The following is a 21618-nucleotide window of genomic DNA, read 5'->3' as shown; positions in this document are numbered from 1 at the left end:
AAACAAACAGTACAACAAATCATATTCAGACCGAAGTGCAACTAACTTTGTGGGTTTGCTTAACTTTTCTTCTACATTTGCTTTGGAGTAAGAGAATTTAGCAAAATCGACATTTATGTATATAATATTTGGTTATGATTATTATGTTGTTAACAAGAAATTATATTTGTTTGTCCTTCAAAGTCAAGTCAAGTTATACATTCAAAGGAGAAGAAATCTATATTCACGGATTTGGATTTGAACCAATCATGCAGGGATCTTCATCATTTTTGGATTTGGTTTCACAAAGTGTAAAAGAGGCGTTCGGTTGTTTCTTCATGCTGCATACATTTAAATATTGTTTTAATTAATTACTTTGAGGGATGAATTTCATTACAAGTTTTGAAATGTAATTCTTTAAATTTAAGAGGGATTGGGCATTTTATGGGTTTTGTCCTTCCAGCCCGTTCAGGTCTGTGTACCTGTGGAGTTGTTGTTGTTGTTGTTGTTGTTTATAGTTTTTTAGAAATGCGTTATTAAATGTTCCGTGTAGGAAGAATCAATGGTGCCAGTCAGACGGAGAGAGGTCCGGGGAGGTGCTGCCGGTAGGTAACGTGTTTATGCAACAGGGCCAACACGTCATCGGTCCCCGCGGCGCGCCGATCCGGTGCTCTCTTCCGGTGCTCGGTGCTCTCTTCCGGTGCTCTCTTCCGGTGCTCGGTGCTCTCTTCCGGTGGAGACGTGGCTCTCTGCTGCCATATTGACGCTGACCAGCTAACAATCACACAACTTGGAAGTCAGCTGTATATTCGCTCCTCGCTCCTCCTGAAGTGAATAGAAAACCCCCAAAGCGAGATAACACGACAAACTGAAGACCGTCGTCCCGCAGAGAGACCAAAATGGTGAGTGACAGTCGGGAGAAGGCGGGTTCTTTTGGTGCTTTATTACCGGGCCTCGTGATTATCACAACACCAGCTCACTCGGCCAGGCAGCTCCGGCTCGGAGCAGCGAGCTCGCGTCTCCTCTCCGGAGCTCGGAGGAACCAGGAGGAGCTGACCGCGTTGTTCGGTCGGTTCGGTGTCAAAAAAACGAGCAACTGAATTGTCGTTTCGTGCCAGAGAGTCTGATCTGGGTGGAGGAGCGCTCCGTCCGGAGTGGGCAGACATGGCTGACGTTAACCAGCTCTGCAAAGCTAGCGCTAGCCGTCGGTAGCTAATGCTAATGCTGTCAGTCAACAAACATCCAGCAAACCGTGAACATGTTGGATGAACAAACCGTGAACATGTTGGATGAACAAACCGTGAACATGTTGGATGAACACTGTGGTTTGAACACGGCGTCGTTCACAGCTGCTTCTGCCTGTTTACGTCAAACCCAGCTGGTTGTCTCGTGTCTGGTTTGTTAACGTGGAGCAGATCAACTTCCTTCATTCATTCAACACAGTCAAATAATGTCTTTATTTGATCATACTGCTCATTTCCAGCCTAACTCACGTCTGTGAGTTACTGATCTGCCGTCGGACACGTTTATTCCCGGTGTATGCCGCCGTCTCTCCCGGGCTGAGGTCGTCTCACCAAACACCGGCCAAATTATTGCGGATTTAAACTTGGTTTTGCTTCTTGACAAACACAAGTTCACACCGTGAACAAAAACACGAGCTCGTCCGAATCGCCTCTCACGTTTGACAAATTCGGCACAACAACATCATCATCATCATCATCTCTGCTGTCGCAATGATTTCCATTTCTTTCGCCGTTTGGCAGCCAGCTGCTCCTCCTGTCTTCTTGCACCAAGAGTCAACAGGCTGCTTTGAGCCTTGTGAGACAGTAATATAAAGCGACATGCTTGCTGGACAAGCGAGGCTGTGTCAAGATTTACTCAAGGCCTTCAATTCAGTGTCACACAAGTTTAAGACCACGTTGAATAATCTGATGTTAAACTTGTTCAAATCTGCACTCCCGGAGACGATTGACGACAAATGGTCTCACAAAGAGTTGTGAATCTGTCTGTGTAATTTACGGCACTATTGATATTTGAATAAAACGCATTCAGAAGAAGAGGAGTTATTTATTGGCACCAAACATTGGAACATACTAATCGCAGTGTTGACCGCCACCTTTTTTTTTTCTTCTGTAAATCCAATTAATCACCTCCAAGTTATTGATCTATTCTTTTCTTTTGGTTTAAAACTAAAATGTACTTGCAGCAGTGCTGCGGTGTTTGACTTTGCCACTAAATCCATGAATTTAATCTCTAGATTCTCATCAAAATGCTGTTGAAATGTCAGGGATTAAGCACTTTAAAATAAACACCTGGTGGCGCTCATTTCCATGCGCCAGGAAGGGGAGAAAACAAAAGCCATGAAAAGAGCATGAAACATCAACCGGGGGACGGCGATGTGGAAATAGTGAGATCTGAAAATTCTGATAATTTCATCCAGCTGTTTTTGTACGAACTAAACTATTTGCGATCATGTGATTTTTGTTTTTAAATAATTGACAGACCTAGTGAAAGAAGTAAGTGACAGCCCAATGTGCTGCTGAAATTCTTTTAAACAAACCACTTTCAGCAATACGTGCACACTCAGGGAATCTAGGAGCGCATTAGACGTCGTACCGGTGAAGGTCTGTCGGCTCTCTTAACGTTCCCGTTTTCCTCGTCGCCCTCAGGTGCTGTTGGCAGCGGCGGTGTGCACCAAGGCCGGCAAGGCCATCGTCTCGCGGCAGTTCGTGGAAATGACCCGAACGCGAATCGAGGGTCTCCTGGCCGCGTTCCCTAAACTGATGAACACGGGCAAGCAGCACACCTTCGTGGAAACAGACAGCGTTCGCTACGTGTACCAGCCGCTGGAGAAGCTCTACATGGTCCTCATCACCACCAAGAACAGCAACATCCTGGAGGACCTGGAGACACTCAGACTCTTCTCCCGCGTGGTAAGGAAACCTGGGCAGCCTCAGTTAAAGACGCCACGCAACATCTGTTTAAATAGACGGCGTCGGTCTTCAGCGAGACGGAGAGTCAACATCGTCACGTTGGCCCGCCTCGCGTTGAGCAATCTGTAGGTTTACGACATTCTTTAGACAAACGAGTTGCCAGATTTGTGACGTCTCCGTTTTGGATTAATCAAACGTACCCTGAAGAAATCGCCACATGTTAGTGCCACATCCACGGTGCTTAAAACTATTTATAGTAATTATTCTTCCCACCAGTCTTTAATTCCTGATGTAGCTTATAACATGACACTTGTGCTGTCTTTGTAATTCTTGCCAGTTAAAACAGGGAAAAGATGTTCTACTCCTAATCTCTCTGTTACATTAAATGATGGGTGGGACATTGTGACGAAACAGAAGCATATCTTGTGTGGGAACAAAAAAATTCATTTAGGAATGTTAACTAAACGTTTCATCTCTGGGTTCATTAAAAACGTAAATTAGTCGGCAGACTGAACGTGTTTCAGTCGTGTAGCGGTGATACGTTCTGCGCTGCTTTCCTCGGTTGTATTTTCTGCTTGGTGTCATTAATTTAAGAACCCTTCTTGATTTTGGGGTTTTTTCATTTTAGTTTATTTGCTTTTTGTTGATGACACAAGTAGGCAGAAAATAAATTGATGTATAGTTTGTATTTGACTAAAACTCACTTTACCTTTTAATAAACACATTGTAGGGGGAACACAGGCGGTGAAATGGGATGAAGGTGGACCTTTATCTGGTGACTCACTTTTCTTTTCTGAAAGGGAACGAAAGATCACAATAGAGATCGTTTCTTTTGCTGTCTCGCAATCAACAGCAGCGCTTTTAGTGAGAAATGGTTCCCTGGAATCTCGACGGCAACGTAAGCTGTCACGGTTTCCCTAAAGACGCCTGCCTGTGGAAGCTTTGGCCATCAAATACAACTTGACTCATGGCAGCGTCAGTCAGGAACAATTCAAAATAAGACTGAAGTAAGACGGTCTTATTGCCATCATAGCTATATCACATTGTATTGTTTACAATGAAATCTGCACAATTTGCAATATGATTTTTAAAAACCATATTCATATCACGATAATGTTTCAACTTGTTGATGCAATGACGTCGTCACCGTTGTGCCTCTTGACGGCATGCCGCATGTTACATGCTGAACTTTAACAGAGCAGCACCAGCGTGGCCGATAGATAGCGGCTTCCTGATGGAGGAGTTGGTTCCAAAACGATCCAAAAGACACGAACCACCGTCATTTGCACTGAACACTTCAAGGCAAACTGTCACGTTTATTTAATATGTATTTTCTTGAAGTTGTAACGTGATCACACAGAATTACCCCTGAAATATTGTTGTATTATTTGAGGGCAGTATCACCTGCTACAAATAAGCACGTGGATGTAGTTTGGTTGTGCAAAGTCCAGCATCAGACAAATGGATAACCCAATTTTCAATATCAGTTTTGAAGAGCTCCGTCAATGTGTTTTTCTTGACAGTGTTGTAATGTGTAAAAGGATAATGGACCTCTTAGTGGTTCTCTCTTGCTGTAGCACATGTCACACTAGTTTTGGGTGAAAAGTATGAAATCTTTCCTGAAATTTATGTTGAAAAAAGAATTGACAGTAACAGTGAAATTGGAATTTTTGGCCATATTAACTGAACCTTGTTACATTAAATAGCCTTATGGTATGCAGTGAATGGGATGACTTGTTAAAGGATCATTATTACATGTATTTTTATTGCAGAAAGCCAACAGCTTTTCATGAATAAGTGAATGGTGCATTCACACCTCCAAAATAATCTGGAAAGCAGCGAGCACAGAGCTGCACCAGGGCCAATAGTCCACTCTTCTATGATATGCAAATCTGAAAACTGACACCGTTTTATTGATGCAAATGTTTCTGCAACTAACAGAATGACGTCAAAATAAGTTAATGTCAAGCTGAAGCCTCACATCTCAGCTGTGCATTTATGTACTGAAAATATTTCTTATGCTTAACATATATGTGAAAACCCCAAAAACGGAATTGATTCAAGTGAAATATAATTTTACATATTGAAAAGAAATAAAAGATCAGAATGAGACGTGATTTGAAGTCCACAAGCGGAAACTTTAGGATGCAGTTTGAAACAATGTTTCCAGTCAATATTGTTGCTTCATCTTGTGAAGAGTACATTTGAATGTTTTCTTTACCTTAATATTTCCAGTATAGTTTATCAAATGCAATTCACAGCTCGATATGTGCGAGAGTATATGTTAGTTGCATGTGTATTTTAAAATCCGCCTTCAGTTAAGAGAACAGATGTTTGTTATAATTGATCTATTATTACAGTTGTGGTATCGTATTGGCTCTGGTTCATCATGTTGCCCAAGTGCTCCATAACTACTGCTTGTTTGAGCAGGTAGATGATCCAGAGGATTACTGGTCCTCCTGAATGTGGACTGAGATATGTAGTCATGATATTGCCGGAATCGTCTCACAATGTTAGTGAAAGTGAAACATAACTGGTGAACCCGTCCCGTGCTTCACATCCTTCGGCCCGCGCTGCACCCTTTCGCCAAGTTTCCTGATAACCAGACTGGTAGGTTTTTTTGTTGTTGTTGTTGTTTTTTCAGTTATCCAGCTGAGAAACAAGGAAACAAACAAGCCACACTGAAAACATAACCTTCTCAGCGGAGGTAATAAACCTCGTTCATAAAGCCGAGCGAATCAACGCGTCGATTCCTCACGTTTCTCAGCCACCGCGGGCAGCAGTCATGTTTGCTCCGGTCCTGGTCGTCTGATATTAACTCGTCCTTCCTACCGTTCCAGATCCCCGAATACTGCCGCGTGCTGGAGGAGAGCGAAATATCCGAGCACTGCTTCGACCTGATCTTCGCCTTCGATGAGATCGTGGCGCTCGGCTACAGAGAGAACGTCAACCTGGCTCAGATCCGCACCTTCACAGAGATGGACTCCCACGAGGAGAAAGTGTTCCGTGCCGTCAGAGAGGTGAGATCTGCTCCGGCTTCACCGGGTCAAACCAAAGCGTAGCGCTCGCCGGGCGGAAATGGTTTCGTCGCGGCAGAAAACAAAATAAGGAAATAGTGGAAAAGAAACCGAAAGTGTGTGTTGGAGAACATTTGGAAAAATAAAAAGCGACGTTATGTAAAGTCCCACTGGGCAGATCGTACAGACACCAGAGGAAGAAAAGGACGTAACAGTGAAATACAGGAGGAAGACAGAAGTACAGTAAAGCGAGAACGTTAAGCAACAGATTTATTCCGTGTTTGGAGGATGTGTTCAGTTACAGGGTGCACGAAGTGTATTAAACCGCGCGGGTGGAGACACGACCGCACGGCAGACGCTTAAAGTCCACGTGCCGCCTTGTTAAACTCTGCGCCGTGAATCCACAGACTCAGGAAAGAGAGGCCAAGGCAGAGATGAGGAGGAAGGCCAAGGAGCTCCAGCAGGCCCGGAGGGACGCCGAGCGCTCCGGGAAGAAGGTGCCGGCCTTCGGCGGTTTCGGCAGCGCCGGCATGACCAGCGTGTCCTCGGGGTCCATCATCACAGACACCATCGTTGAGCCCGAGAAACCCAAGATCACACCAGCTGCAGTCAGGTACGTGTCCCGAGGAACACACCACGCATTGCACTCTGTACTTTTTTTTGATAAACTGGTGAAGCATCGTGTGTTGTTGTTGTTGTTGTTTTCTTTCCTCATGCAGACCAACTGGACCCAGTAAGGCTCTGAAACTGGGCGCTAAAGGGAAAGAGGTGGACAACTTTGTCGACAAGCTGAAGTCCGAGGGTGAAACCATCATGCCCAGCACCGGGAAGAGAGGCTCCGACGTATCCAAAGCTCTGCCGCCACCGGTCAACGTGGAGAGGTACACGCTCATCGTGCTCGCTATTCGTGTCGATTCCTCCGACATCAACCGTTTGATCAGCAGCCGGTGCTCGTTTCCACCGAAGGTCGTGTGATACATGCGACGGTACCTGGATTTGTGTGAACCTTTTATATAGTAAGAGGTCCGAGGCGACGCCGCAGGGTTCAGGCTGCTGACACTGTGGCTCATTCAGGCTTTGAGTAAAATATATGTTGAAGATGAATTTTTTCAGATATTTTCAGTCTTTACATGCAGCCTCTTGTAGGAGTTTGAAACGGGGCAGAAAGAAATGCTTTTAAGCTCAAATTAAACAAAGCTTTGTTTTTATAATGTTATTACTGCAACAGCTGTTCCATATACATTTATTTTCAACATCTTTTCTAATGTGGAAGCTCAACTTAGGGTCAGTCATCACCCCCTACCCCCTGATTGGACAGTCTGACTTTGCTTTGTGATTGGCTTGTTTCTGTCCAATCACATGTACGTGTAAAGACGGACTCAAAATTCATACTTGTGTGGGTTGATCTTCACTTAGATGTGTACACACATTTTACACACTTGTTTTTCACACTTGTTTGAAAATGAAGTGAAAACGGAATTCCACTCGAGCCGAGCTGATCACGGCGCAGCGAGAAATGAAGTGAACGGAATCGCGACGATGTTCATGTTTTCTCTTTGATTAGAACGACGTCGCGGTTTGATGGAAAACGAGTCGTGTCCGAAATTGAGAGTTGCAGCTGTCTGTAAAATCTCCCGGCGGCCTCGCCTCAACTCGCCGTGGACACTTTCGCGCGTCGATTCCCGTTCTGAAGTGTGTGCGTGCGCGTATGTGCTTCCTCTCCAGCGTCCATCTGCGCGTGGAGGAGAAGATCTCGCTGACCTGCGGCCGCGACGGCGGCCTCCAGAACATGGAGCTGCTCGGCATGGTGACGCTGCGAGTCACCGACGACAAAAACGGCCGCATCCGCCTCGTCATCATCAACAACGACAACAAAGGCTTGCAGCTGCAGGTGAGTGCGAGCGCACACGCGAACCACCGCGGCCTTCCTCCTTCCGGGCCGCTCCTCGTTAGGTTTAGCGGACCTGTCGTCTGCTGTTGCCATGGCAACCCCGGCGGTGAGGATCCGGGAGAAAGAATAAACATCATAAGCGAGGTGTCCGTTCTAATCGAGAGGCGGCAGTCTTCTCCGTGTTTGTCTTCGTGGTGAGACGGACTGGTGTTTAAACAGGAGTGCAGAGAAGAAGGTTCTCAGAGCGGTGAACTGGTGCCGACCACTACGAGTTTCATTCTGCTCTACTTAGTGACGTTAAAGGAGCCGTTTGTAGCATTTAGCGGCATCCAGTGGTGAGGCTGCAGAGTACGAGCCAGATGAACAACCCCTCGCCTCACCGTCCCCTTCCGGACATGTCGGAGAATCTACGGTGGCTGTGAAACTCCAGAAAGGTCCTCTCTCCAGCCAGAGTTGGGTTTGTCCCTTCTGGGCTACTGTACAAACTTTTTATTCTGTTGAAACAAACTAAAACTCATCCTGTAACTCCCTGTTGGACTTCAGAGCAAGAGCACTTAGAGTAGTTTGTGTTGAGGTCCAGCAGAGGGCGCTCTCCGCTGCACCTGCCCCACCAACCTCTCGCTAAACTAAACTAATCAACAGAAATGGAGGATTTCACTGGAGAGCAAAGCCAAACACGTCCAATCATCACGACACTGAAGCTCCTCAGAAGCTCTGTAAAAGTATCCGTAAAGAGTTTTACCGACAAACCTGACGACTCTCCTCCTCGCTTGATACACAAATCAGGTCGTAGGGGCACTAAGAACAAGTCTTTCAGCACTGTGGCCTTAAACGCATGAAGAAAAAGAGCAAACGCCTCGGAAGATGGCGAAATTTCTTTTCAAAGGATGTTCCGCCCAGTTATGACGCCACACAGGACGATAGATTCCCTGAAAAACACGAGAGCTGAACACGCCGCACGGATGAACTTCCTATATGTCTGAACCTCCTATATGTCTGAACTTCCTATATTGTCTGAACTTCCTATTTGTCTGAACTCGGCTTGACTGGACCTGCAGGCCGGTCCAACAACCCCATCAACAAAACGTTTTCACGAGCTATTAATAATGTTATTAACGTGTGTCTTCCCGTCCTTTTCTTCGCAGACACATCCCAACGTGGACAAGAAGTTGTTCACAGCCGAGTCGGTGATCGGCCTGAAGAACACCGAGAAGTCTTTCCCCCTCAACAACGACGTGGGCGTCCTGAAGTGGAGACTACAGACCACGGACGAGTCCCTCATACCGCTAACCAGTACGTCCTCGTGCATGCAGCTCCTACGTGCTTTGATGTGATGCCGAGTTTTACTGAAGGACTGTGTTCATTATCGATTAGTCAGTGATAATTTTCTCAATCAGTTCATTCATTTTTTAATTTTTTTTTAATTTTGGGACTGTTAAATGTCCAAATAAAAGAAAGTGAACGTGTTTTGTTTTTTTTTTGCGTCCCAACTTTCGGTTTTGAGTTTCAAGAAGCTGGAACCAGCAAAGTTCGACTTTGTTGCTTAAAAATTATGATTGTTTGATCGACAAAAGAATTGTTAATGAATGTTGTGTAAATCAACGAGGAGATGAATTGATGCGATTGCTCTGCTGGGTTTCACCGGATGAGGGGAGACTTGAGGTCTGAGATTGACGTGGACAACTTTAGCTTTATTCTACCGTTCGATTGTTGTCCCGGGCTGTCGTCGGTAGGAGGCGTTGAAACCTCGGTAACGGAGCGTTGGAGTCCCACAGGACGCTTTCTCACCTGGATTCTGTTTCACAGTAAACTGCTGGCCTTCAGAGAGCGGCACCGGCTGCGACGTCAACATCGAGTACGAGCTGCAGGAGGAGAGCCTGGAGCTCAACGACGTGGTCATCAGCATCCCCGTACCGTGAGTATACCTCTGCTCCTGCACCTCGTTTAGACTTCAAACACCGGTTAGGTTGTCGTCCCCCTCAACATATCGGTCTGAACACTGTTGTAGGAAACCGCGATCACATAAATTCACAATAAACACAAAGTGTGTTTGAAGCGTGTCCTCATCTTATCGACGCGGAGCAGCGAAAGGCGAGGCGGGTTTGTTTGAAGAGCACATTTTAACAACGAGGCACTTCAAAGTGTAAAAGCATCAAAACATAAGGCCAAAGGAAATTTTGAAAATAATTAAGAACATTGATTGAATCATTAAAAACAGTCATTAAAACATTAAACAAGCTAAAAAATATATATATATATATATAGAATACAAGCTGCAGTGCAGTTTAAGAAATAAAACACAGGAGTGAAATGCAGGAAATTGATCAACATCCTTGAATCTGGTTCAGTGAAAGGCAGCAAACAGAAAAGTCTTCCATCTCGATTTGAAGCAGCTTTCTGGGAGTTTGTTCCAGATATGTGGAGCAGAAAGGTGTGTTTGCTAACGGTGTCGGTGCTCCTCCTCCTCCTCCTCCTCCTCCTCCTCAGGTCCGGTGTGGGAGCTCCTGTGATCGGGGACCTGGACGGAGAGTACAAACACGACAGCAGGCGGAACCTGCTGGAGTGGTGCCTACCTGTCATCGACGCCAACAACAAGACGGGCAGCCTGGAGTTCAGCATCGCCGGGCAGCCCAACGACTTCTTCCCTATCAATGTGTCCTTTGTGTCCAAGCGCAACTACTGCGACATCCAGGTGGGTCGGCGACGGGAGCGTCTGTGGGTTTCGGCGGGAGGGGTGGGGGGGGACGCAAAGTAGAGACCGCGTGTTTTCCGTCTAGCAGAAGATCCGAAATTTGCGAAGCGGTCGCTGTAGCGCGGAGAAGGTTCTCGCCCATCGACCCGCCGGCTCGCTGCAGCCGTTTACACTCCGACTATCTCTGTGGTGCCGTTCTGTTTCCAAAACACCCAAGATGATCTCCGTCCTGTTCTATTGGACGTCTACGGTCACGTCAGCTTTAAGATGTGAAACGAGGCTGTTTGTGTTGCAGATCAACTTTATCGCTGCGATAAACACGCGTCATTTCCTGTCGGTCCTGCGCCATGAAAGCATCTTGTTTGTGTGGCAGATTTTTAATGTGTCGCAGCAGGAACTTTTGACACGGCGGATATCTGAAGGCTTGTAACTAAATTTGTAACCTTTTTAAAAAGCGTTGCCTTCCAGCAGATGGAAGTAAATCACGCCATGTGAAAGTACTCTGAATGTTACAGTCGTGCTCATATTTATGACGAGCGTATGGAAGTACGATCCGAACTCACCGGACTACGATTTTAAAAAGGTTTCTGTCTGCAGAAGTTTTCCGTTAAAGCCTCCTGCTTGCTTCAGTCTAAAGGACCAGAAGATTTTCTTCTACGAACACTGAATGTCCGACAGTGTAGTTCCATTCAAACGGGAGTCCTCCCCGATGAATAACTTTGTTTATGTAGCACTTAAATCGAGACGGTAAAAAGCAACAGGAAGAGACATTTTCTCTCTCCAGAGGACTTCAACGGGCTGATTTCAAGACCATACGGAGTGCAGCTCCTGCTCAGCAATCTGTCACATGAGAAACAAGATATGTGCTGTTAATGAAACCCTTGTTTTTTGTTTTGTTTTTTTGTCCTTCCCAGGTTACCAAAGCGACTCACGTGGACGGCGACGGCTCCGTTAGATTCTCTTCAGAAACCTCCTTCGTTGTTGACAAATACGAAATCCTGTAAACATATTTCGAAGAAAAAAAAAACCCAACAAAATCAAACAAAAAAAATCACCAACAACAACAAAAAAAAGTCCAAATCTATGCTACAGAGAAAGTTTGCAGATTTCTTGCCTGCCCACCCGGTATATCATTCTGGAGATCGACAGGACTACGTCAGCACCTCTGGCGAAGCCTCTTCCTGTGGTGGAGCAGAGCAGCGGTGGTGTATTTATATGTTTGTATGAGAGAGGATCATCTATATATAGAGTTAATTGAACCGGGAAAAAAACCAACACACACACACACACACACACACACACACACACACACACACACACACACACACACACACACACACGCCCACAAACGCAAAGAAAACTACACTGATGCTGTTGTGTTCGCTGAGCAGAACTGTAAAGAGGACTTCAGACTGAGTAGAGGATGACCGGGGGGAGGTGGGGGGGAGGGGGGGGGTGCAGGAGGGCCGGCGGCGCTCTCTCGGCGTCCGTCTCGGGTGAAACCCTGCCGGGGAGGTAAGAGAGGAGGAGCAGCAGGGACCTGACACCACTGTATCCGTCTCCACCAGAGAGCGCTGGTAATTTAGTATCCCCCCCCCCCCCCCCGCCTCACCACCCTCCCTCCCTCCCTCCGTCCCTCCCTCCCACCCTCAGAGTCCTGCGTCCTCCACGACCCGTCATCACTCACATTGCAAATGGTCCGTCGATTGTCGAATGGGGTTCTTGTTTTATTTTTTTTTTCAGATTTGTCTCGCACGTAATAACTGCAGAATTGTAGCCGTCTCAATCATTATAACGCCTGTCACCTTTAATCGTTAAACTCTTGTGATTTGCTCTATTGATATCTCACTTCAAATGATTATTATTTTTATTTTGTTTCTTTCTTGGGAACGCTTTGATATTTTTTTTTTTTTTTTTTTTGTGCCAGTTTCTGTTGTCGGCGGCTCTTTGCTGAAGGACAACATAATGTGGCTCCGTGCTCAGTATATTGTGTGTACTGTCTGCAGTTATCATCAGCAAAATTGTCCTTTTTATTTTGAACTTGTTGTTTTTTACTGTTTGCTGTATAATTTGTCATTGTTTACCACTAATCTGGATGTTGAACTTTGACAGTGAAGAGCAGGACTGTAAGGAGTTCTCAGCTGCAGGGCAAAGTTACCTGCCAGTAAATACATTTGACTTGTTGCATCTGAATCTTTTTTTTTTTTTTTTTTTTTTTGGGGTAACACCATTACAACCACTCCTTTTGCTTTGTCAAAAACAAAAGAGATGCCATGTTTCAGTGATCATCCCTCAGATATCAGAGTTAAAAAATTAAAAAATCGTTTGAAGGAGGCCCAGACTCGACATCTAAGCCCCCCTAATCAAACAAACCCACCGCAGGTATCAGCTCTGAGATGGGAGTGCTTGTGTGTTGGCATCCACTCAGTCACACATCCAGAGCAGGGATCAGAGAACTGATGTTCCACCCACTGCCCTCACATCCAAGGGAAGCAGCCCTCGCAGTAAACTCTGCCTTTCATCCACCCAGTCATCCTTTACTTACATTCATCACAGCGCATCAACATTACTCAAAATATAACATTTGTCTTTCATGTTTGTTTTTTTTTGTTTTTTGTTTTTTTCATTTGTACTCCCCAAATTTCAATTTAGCAGTGGTTGTGTGGATGTTGGATTGAAAATGACAAAGATTGAGCATTTTTGACTAAATTGCTGAAAGGGGAATCTTAACATTCCAGTGTACAATTAGAAAAAAAAAGAATCTTTAATGGAATAAAGTGTATTATTGAAAATGTAAGTCTGACTTGGGGTGTTTGTGTTAATTGGCTTGTCTTAATTAAGCAACAGGAATCGTATCCTGTCGGTAATCGTAAATAATGCAAGAAGCCGTGGCGGTTAGAGTTTTCCTCTGGCTGTGGGCAGGGAAAGAATGTGGCTCCATGTTGGTGTAGATTTATTTAGTCTGGTCAGCACCGTTGGTGTCAGGAAGGACATGTGCCTTCTCAAAACACACATTTTCTGATATCTACATTACCTCGGTCTCAATTGAAATTTGACTGGTTTCATTTTGTTGTGTCTCGTGTGATGACTAACCACGGTCACCTTTAAGCCCCCAGGAATGAGTCAGCCTTTCCGGTCACACAAGACCTCATTCATTAGCATCATCCGTGAGGGTCACAGGAGCCAGACTAAACACGGAGCCGTGGACCGCGGGTTCAGTTTCTACATGCGTGACTCATGTCTGTTCCTTACTGTGCCGGTGGTTTTCCCCAACCTTTTCAGATTTCAAACTCCTTTTTGAAGCGGAGCAACATCTGCTTGCATCCTTTTTATCACATGCAGTATGTCGAGGAGCTGTGAGCGCTTTATCCCAGTGTTTTAGTTTAAATTTAAATCATTTCAACGTAAGTGAATTTTGAACAAAATTCAAACTAAAATACTAAGAGTGCTAACTTCCTGATGTTTACCGTGTTTGTCCTGTTCATCTTTTTCATGCTAGCATTTGCTAAACAAGCACATTTTGATTTCATATTGATGCCAGATGAAAACAAGGATCATCAAAACCAATAGGATTCATACTCGGGTCCGTGAATATATTTACCAAAAATTCATGGAAGGGTTTCCGGTAGCATGTGAACACCGGTCCTTTTTCATTTCTGAAGTCGCAACGGTCACATTTTTTTACTTCTCATGATAATATTTTGACAGGGTTAGGGTTAAAAAAAAAATCCTGAACCATCTTGTATTCACCTTTTTAAAATCAGGCCTCTCAAGCCATCAAATTGAATGTAAAGCAGTGGTCTGAAATATTTGTTTAACTCTACATTACCACATCTCTACATTACTGTGAGCATTTATGTACATAAGTAGATTAGTTTGGATTTGAAAACATTTCATGTTGTTTGCTCCAAGCCTCCATCCTGGGCCCAATTCTTGTCCTCTGGTACACGTCGCCATTTAAATTCTATTGACCACAGATATGGCATCTATTTCCATCGCTATGATGACACAGCTCTATATCTCTATGCAGATGACATACAGCTCTATATCTCTATGCAGATGACATACAGCTCTATATCTCTATGCAGATGACATACAGCTCTATATCTCTATGCAGATGACATACAGCTCTATATCTCTATGCAGATGACATACAGCTCTATATCTCTATGCAGATGACATACAGCTCTATATCTCTATGCAGATGACATACAGCTCTATATCTCTATGCAGATGACATACAGCTCTATATCTATGCAGATGATGCAGATGACATACAGCTCTATATCTCTATGCAGATGACATACAGCTCTATATCTATGCAGATGACATACAGCTCTATATCTCTATGCAGATGACATACAGCTCTATATCTATGCAGATGACATACAGCTCTATATCTCTATGCAGATGACATACAGCTCTATATCTATGCAGATGACATACAGCTCTATATTTCTGTCTCATCTTATTTGGACCTGGTCACAGTTTTAGAAATCAGTGATTGAATGACTCAAAATGTCTTTCAGTTAAATAAGAACAAAACCGATTTTGAATATCAGTGAACAGGCCAAAAGAAAGAACCTTAGTTCAGTCGTGGATTTACAGTGCATCTTCTTGTAACACTATATTCTCCTCTCTGGCTAACTTTTGACTTTGTTTTAAGAGCTAACATCTCATAACTTTCCAAATAACTAAAAGGTTCTTTTAGCCTTTTGTCGTCTGCGATTCCACCAAAATCCAAAGCTCTGTGAAGAATTGGCAAAATAGTCTGCTGATGGATCAAAAAGCGATGGGTGTTTAGTTACATCTTTGTGCGCAACACAACAAGGACCAACGTAAAGACATTTTCAGGTAAACCTGATGGTGGATCCCCACTCCATAAATGCTTTACAAGGCCTGGACTCTGTTTCAGCTATCAGACAATTTCTTATGAGGTTTTTTTTTTTTTTTTTAATGTTGCTCCAGGCATAGTGAACAAAAACAAAGTTTTTTTTTTTTTTACAGTATTAGACTTAAAAAAATAGATGGATTTTTGTAATATTTAGTTCAAAACGCTGGAGCCAGGTCACCTATCACCACCCACTTCATACTAAAATCTGTCTACTGGCTGCCTGTCAGCTGTAGAACTGATTTTAAGGTGCATGTTATTGTTTTCTGATCCCATCGCGGCCTCGCTCCAGCACTTGATGCCTAGGATAAAGACTACACTGATGCTTTGTTTAGTCACACACACATCAAGACTCTGAACAGACTCCCTGTAGAGATGAGAAAGGGTTTCTGACTTCTAACTTTTTAAACCTGGAACTCATCCTTTTAAAATGGCTTTTAGTTTGAAACTTGTCCCACATTCCTGAAACTGGCACTCTGCTAAGTTTGTATTGGTACAGATGGATTGAGCAAAGAGAAGAAGCCAAACAGCCGTGAAGATGAAGGCGAGTCAGATATTGAGCTTGTGACACTGCAGCTCAACAGATGGGTTAATGGTGGGAGATGAAGAGTGTGAGGAGGGTGGAGGGGTGGGACAAGGGTTTTCTGGGTCAGAGGGGGCTAGTTTGAAAGAGCTTACCAGCACCCATATTTGGAGTGCGGGGTGTTGCTGGAGGACAGGAGTGTTAATAGCAGCTCCTCCAGTCATAAAAAAGAAAAAAAAGAGGGTGTGTCTTTTTTACGAATGAATGAGCAGGCTGATAAACCCTGCAAAGAGGTCTCAGAGGAGGGGGGAGAGGGAAGAGGGGAGAGGGGAGGGTAGACACTGTTGTCTTTGGCATGTTAAGCACACAGTCGGCAGTCAGACGCCTCACACTGCACAGCACACGGTGAGTCCGTCTGGCTGTTTCGCCTGGATTTGGAATCAGAGGAGCAACAGGTTGGAGTTTCTGTGGAGGAGGGATTTTCCTGAATGGAGCGTGGAGCTGCAAAAGTTCTGTGACGTCTCTTTTTTTTTTTTTTTTTGTCAGTGTCTGTTTCACCTGGAGTCGAGAATGATGCTGAAGAAAGTGCGATTCAAGGTAGGACAGTTTGTCTGTCACAGTTACGGCTCATCATGTTGTGGAGATATTTTGTGTCACTGACTAAACCAATAAATGCTGGGTTGGATGGTCCAATCACAGATCTAGTTGATGACGTATGAAGGGAGAAATAATCTGGTTTTGGTGCTCTCATTCTTAAGATAACACACTCATCCAACTCTATCAGCTTTTTAAATCTTTTCCTGTTTGTGTTCTAAACATTTCAGAGCTGGTATCGCTCTTTCCTGAATCCCTGTGCCTCACAGGAAGTGTTTGACTTTCCCAGTTTATTTGATTAAAAGTTAAGAAGAAATCTACAAATTGTAAAAAATCATTTCAGCAAAGGAAAGAAACATTTCTCAGACCTCCTGGAGGCGGAAAAACCTCACAAATTAACGTAAAAGAAAAAAAAATGTATGAAACTTGAACGGATTACAAACCTAAACATCTCCAGACCATGTCAAAGAACTCCTCCTGTACTCCTCAGGCTGTGTCCCGTCCTTTCAAGACAACCCGCAGTATGTTACTGAACAAACCAGTGCAGGGCCTCTGTTGGCTCTTCATTAGCTGCAGCAGCCCAACATGCAGTTCAAAGGGACGACCTGCTGCTCGGTCTGTGTGGTCACACTCAGGCGATAATTACAGTGCAGGGACAGGAACAGAAGGAGCTGCAGCTACTGGCTCTCACCGTTTCAAGTAATAATAAAATCAGGATCTGCTGTGAGCTTCCTTTGCCACGGATTTTAAAAAGTACTCGGCAGGTTGGTTGTTCAGCATCCCGGAGAACTTTCCGCCGTTGTTCTGTGGATTTAGTTTGTCTTTGTGTCTTCATGTAATCCCACACTGGCTCCATGATGTTGTTCTGTGGGGGCCACACCATCTGTTGCAGGACTCATTCTCCCTCTTATGTCTGAAGATCCTTCTTTATGAGTAAATATGTGGACCAATCAGACGAGTCCCTGATGGTAATGGCGATGGATCTGCACAGCACATTTTATACTGTACATACTTACATACACATATATCTGTATTTCATTTTTTTGTTGTTGCACTTCTTCACATCGTTACTGCCCTCTGTTGTTTTCCATCAGTTGTACCTTTCAAAATAAAAGAAGAGGCACATAAATCAGCAGCAGCTGAGCCCCTGCAGCGACGAGCTTCATGTGAACGTGTTCAGCTTGGAAACGTTACAAAGCAGAGCTTGGTGTGGAGCGAGTGATATTGATGGCTCAGTTACTGCTCCTGGAGGAGGGGGAGGAGGGGAGTGAACAGCCTGCAGAGGTCACAGCAGGGAGCTGGGAGAGAAACTGCAAGTCACTTAGTCCTGATCATCGTTACAGTCGCGACCGACGACACGTTCACTCCTGTTGTCCCCGTGAGAGGAGACATTATTTTCTCTTCAGGGGTCAGCGGTGACGGAGTGACGAAGTACTGCAGTTTTGAGTCACTTTACACTCTCACCTGTTGGTGCCAGCTGTTCTCAACACTTTTCCTGAGGGGTGTGTGAGACTGTGAGAAAGTGAGAGTGAGAGACGTCCAGTTGGAAAAAACATAGCGAGACTCAAAGGCAGTCAAGCGAGAGAGAAGTGGAGGGTTCATCGTTACCTTCATCTCCACTATACAGTATGTGCACTCTTATCAGGAAGTTATGAATCCAGCAGTTCTCCTGCACAGTAACTCATAAACAGTTACTGACCTTTACATCTAGAATGGTTCCTCGTAGGCATGGCAACATTATGAGACATCAGGTCAGTGGGCACAAACATGTGCCGGGCCTCCTTCCCCAAACATCCCAATAGAAGCAAGACCCCGACCCTCGTTGTGGTCGTTTTGCATCCTGTAGTTGTGTTGCGGCTGTTTATGTCCATTTTCTGTGTCTCTTCTGTCACTTTGTGTTTATTTAATATATTTGTTGTGATTTTAAATTTAATTTAAAAAAAAAAAAAACTTTTTGCTTATTTTCTGGTTTGTTTATGGTCATTTTGAGTTGTTTTTAAGTCATTTTAGTACTATAATCTAGCTTTGTGCCCAATTTTGTCTCCTTTGTCTCGTTTTGGTTTCCCGTGGTCTTTCTCTGTCTTTTTATTATGGTCACTTTATATTTCTTTTGGTTTATTTTGTGTTTCTTTATGGCCATTTTGTGTGTCTCTGTGGTCGCTCTGTTTATTTCTGTGGATTTCTTTTCGCTTTAGTTATTTCTGTCTCTCTCTGTGGTCACTTTGTGTCGCTTTGTGGTAATATTGTGTGTCTTTAAGGCCTTTTGTGTCTCTTTGTAATCATTCTGTCAATGATTCAAGCTTTCCTGGTTGGCCTGTTCAGTAATCCGCCCATGCTATTAGGGCTACAATCCGTGTATTTGTAACACCGCCCCAGATCTCCATCCGAAGCTGGTTCTTTGGAGCTCCATTAGTACCGTCATGTATGTAAACCCGCCCTGACACGGTTTGTAATTTTCTTTATAGCCACCACACACCAGCAGACTGCTCAGCTCAGATTTTTACACACCGGTTTGTGCAGAGTTTTCCAGAAGATGAGACAGACCCGGAGGGGATGTTGGATGAATTCTGTGTCTGTATGTGGAATTTCCTCTGTGTGAGCGTTCAAACAGCAGCAGGTCTCCGTCCTCAGCAGCTCTTTGTTTGGGTCTCTGCTCACGCTGCCTTGCTACATTCTGACCGCCACCTTTTCTTCGACTTTCGGGTTCGGTCCACTTCATGAAAGGATCCCGTCAAATGGAATTTATGACTGTTTGACTTCTTGACAAACATGGATCCACTTTATCATGTTTGGATCCAAACACTCAAACACAAACGTACGACTTAAAGGTTTCAAAAGTGCACATTTCTAAAGAAAAGTAATGATATCACAACTCCATTAATACAATAATGTTGTTTAATCAATGAAACTATTGAATGTTTTCTTTCACACGCGCACCGTCTCTCTCTAAAGTGGATAAATGTCACAGCAGCTGGATAAAAAGGAAAACTGGCAGGTCAACATATGAAACGATGTTACGCTGGCTGGCAGTGGGGGGATTGAAGCGGAGCTGAGGTGTTTATTCACCCATCATGTAACATACAGCGAGAACACAATGACCATGTTGTGGACCACAGATGGCCCGAGGTCCGAACAGCAGCCGCCTCTAATCTTAACTGACAGCCTTTTAAAGCCTGCGACTGACTGACCCCACTCAGGTCCTACCATTCAACCGAGTAGCCTGATCCTAAAAAAAAACATGAAATACCAACAAACACAGAATAAACAATAAAAATGATTGTTTTTATTTGGCCTCACCAAACCTGCCAACCCAGTGTGGGCTTCTTTCACAGAGGCAGCGTTCAACAAAGCACACAGTAATAGAAAAGTAACAGTGAATGAAATCTATTCGGTCTCTGTGTTTGTTCAACTATTTCCAGTTTTGGGGCGTTACATGTCACAGAGTAAAGAAATTACTGTTTCGTCAATTAATCTGTGCTAGTTACTGAGTAAAAACTCTGTAATTGAATTAGTTACAATTCATAATGTTGGTCATTACAAAGGGGTTTCATCTGAATATATTCTTTCCCTTAAAAAATAGATATAACACAGTTTTTTATTCCCTCTGTTACTTTGCATTTTTCTCTCCATGCGGTCCACGTCCAGACAGGCTGCATTCATTTGGCTGCATGTGTGTTCAAGTTCTCAGCCTTGTTTTTGATAGGTTTTCTTGTTTGAATTTGCCCCGCCTCTCGTCTGCCAATCAAATCAATGTGCATAGCTTTAAGTAACCACGGCAAGGTGGTTGGCGATGTTGTCTGAAAATATAAATATATATTTGAAAAGTGATTCAGGAGTTTGTATGAATAACCTGTGAACAGCACTCAGCTGTCTTGATAGTTCTCTCATCACTCAACATGGAGTCGACCTGAATGTTGACCTGGCAGAAAATCTAGTGAAATATGGAAATTTTTAATAATTTATTACATTACACGAAAACATAATTTAATATTAATTACAATTAAATGCAATACTAATTGTACTTAACTTTTTAGCTGGCTCATTAGTGTCAACCAAAGTGTAGTGTGTGGGGGGGGACTTTATTACATAGAACTTACTGTTGAAGACATCACAGGCACAATCATTGATGCTTTCTTGAAATCCTCGATATCAGTCGGCGTGTGTGTTTCTAGCAGAAAATAGTTATCATTAATAACTAAATTAAATTACAAAATGCACAGCAATTAATAATCACCATATAAGGAAATCTACATAAAGGTAACTCTCAGTAGCTAACAGTGGAGGTAAATATGCACAACATGGATACATACATCAATGAAATATGACCTTACAACACTACACTGGCATGTTGTTCTTCATCTACACACACAAACACACAGCAGGGAAGGTTTACTTGGTTTTTAGTCCTTAAACTGACGATCTGCACAGGAGCAGCGGTTGCTATGGTAATTAATTGGCTATCGCTGCATAAACCTTTCTCCACTACTTGTCAGCCATCACGTGTGTAGAGCTGCTGCTGCTTCCTCCTGTCAGAGGTGAAGCAGGTTACATGAGAGGCACTAGATGGCACTGGTGCTCCGCTGCTCTCCACCTCAGCAGCGCAGCATCATGAAGAAACGACGCCTGAAGCTAAACTCTCAGTAATCCTGCAGAGCAGCAGCAACTCCCTCCCAGACATAAAACCACTGCTGGCCATTGTCAAACCCAGGAACAACATCTCAGCGGTGAAAGACAGAGCATGACATGAAGACTGACATGGGAGTCATTGTCGGGCTACCCAGCCACCCAGCGATAGTGCTCTTCAATAAAACATTTCTGCGGTGGCACATTGTGGGCTCACAACAGGACTGCGGCTTCCTACAGTATGGCCCCGGGGCCTCTGGGGCAACACGTGGGAGTCGGATCCACCGCTCGTCAACTGCGAGCACATCCTGGCAAAAAGTGATGACCCATTTCCTTCAAATCTTTACATTCCTCCCCCTCTGCCGGTCATGAATCGCCCAGTAATTGAATTTTCATCCCGGTTGACGGTATCAGAGGCGTGCAGAGACGTCCAAGCTTTTTGTTTCGCCGAGTGAGATACTCCAATCATCTCAAA

General features: G+C 44.2%; 1 protein-coding gene across 1 annotated transcript; it reads left to right on the top strand.

Moving 5' to 3' along the window:
• The first annotated feature begins 703 nt into the window (after positions 1–703).
• Positions 704–13309, top strand: arcn1b (archain 1b). The gene is made up of 10 exons (XM_069721460.1): positions 704–881; positions 2649–2912; positions 5753–5932; positions 6337–6542; positions 6649–6810; positions 7655–7820; positions 8966–9113; positions 9627–9735; positions 10308–10512; positions 11427–13309. The coding sequence occupies exons 1-10, from the start codon at positions 879–881 to the stop codon at positions 11514–11516; spliced, it is 1533 nt and encodes a 510-aa protein (XP_069577561.1). The 5' UTR covers positions 704–878; the 3' UTR covers positions 11517–13309.
• The last annotated feature ends 8309 nt before the right edge of the window (positions 13310–21618 follow it).

The sequence above is a fragment of the Brachyistius frenatus genome, unplaced genomic scaffold, assembly GCF_029030835.1.
Source record: "Brachyistius frenatus isolate BFR_SWC_R1_liver_20210118 unplaced genomic scaffold, ASM2903083v1 Contig_265, whole genome shotgun sequence".
Taxonomy (NCBI): Eukaryota; Metazoa; Chordata; class Actinopteri; family Embiotocidae; genus Brachyistius; species Brachyistius frenatus.
The sequence above is the reverse complement of the archived record's forward strand: the minus strand, read 5'-3'. Positions and strand labels throughout refer to the sequence as shown.

What these genes read in the sequence shown, in the direction of transcription:
- arcn1b (XM_069721460.1), top strand. An exon ending in TCAGACTCTTCTCCCGCGTG is followed by an intron (nt 2,913 to 5,752) that starts GTAAGGAAACCT and finishes CTACCGTTCCAG; the next exon opens with ATCCCCGAATACTGCCGCGT. An exon ending in ATCACACCAGCTGCAGTCAG is followed by an intron (nt 6,543 to 6,648) that starts GTACGTGTCCCG and finishes TTCCTCATGCAG; the next exon opens with ACCAACTGGACCCAGTAAGG.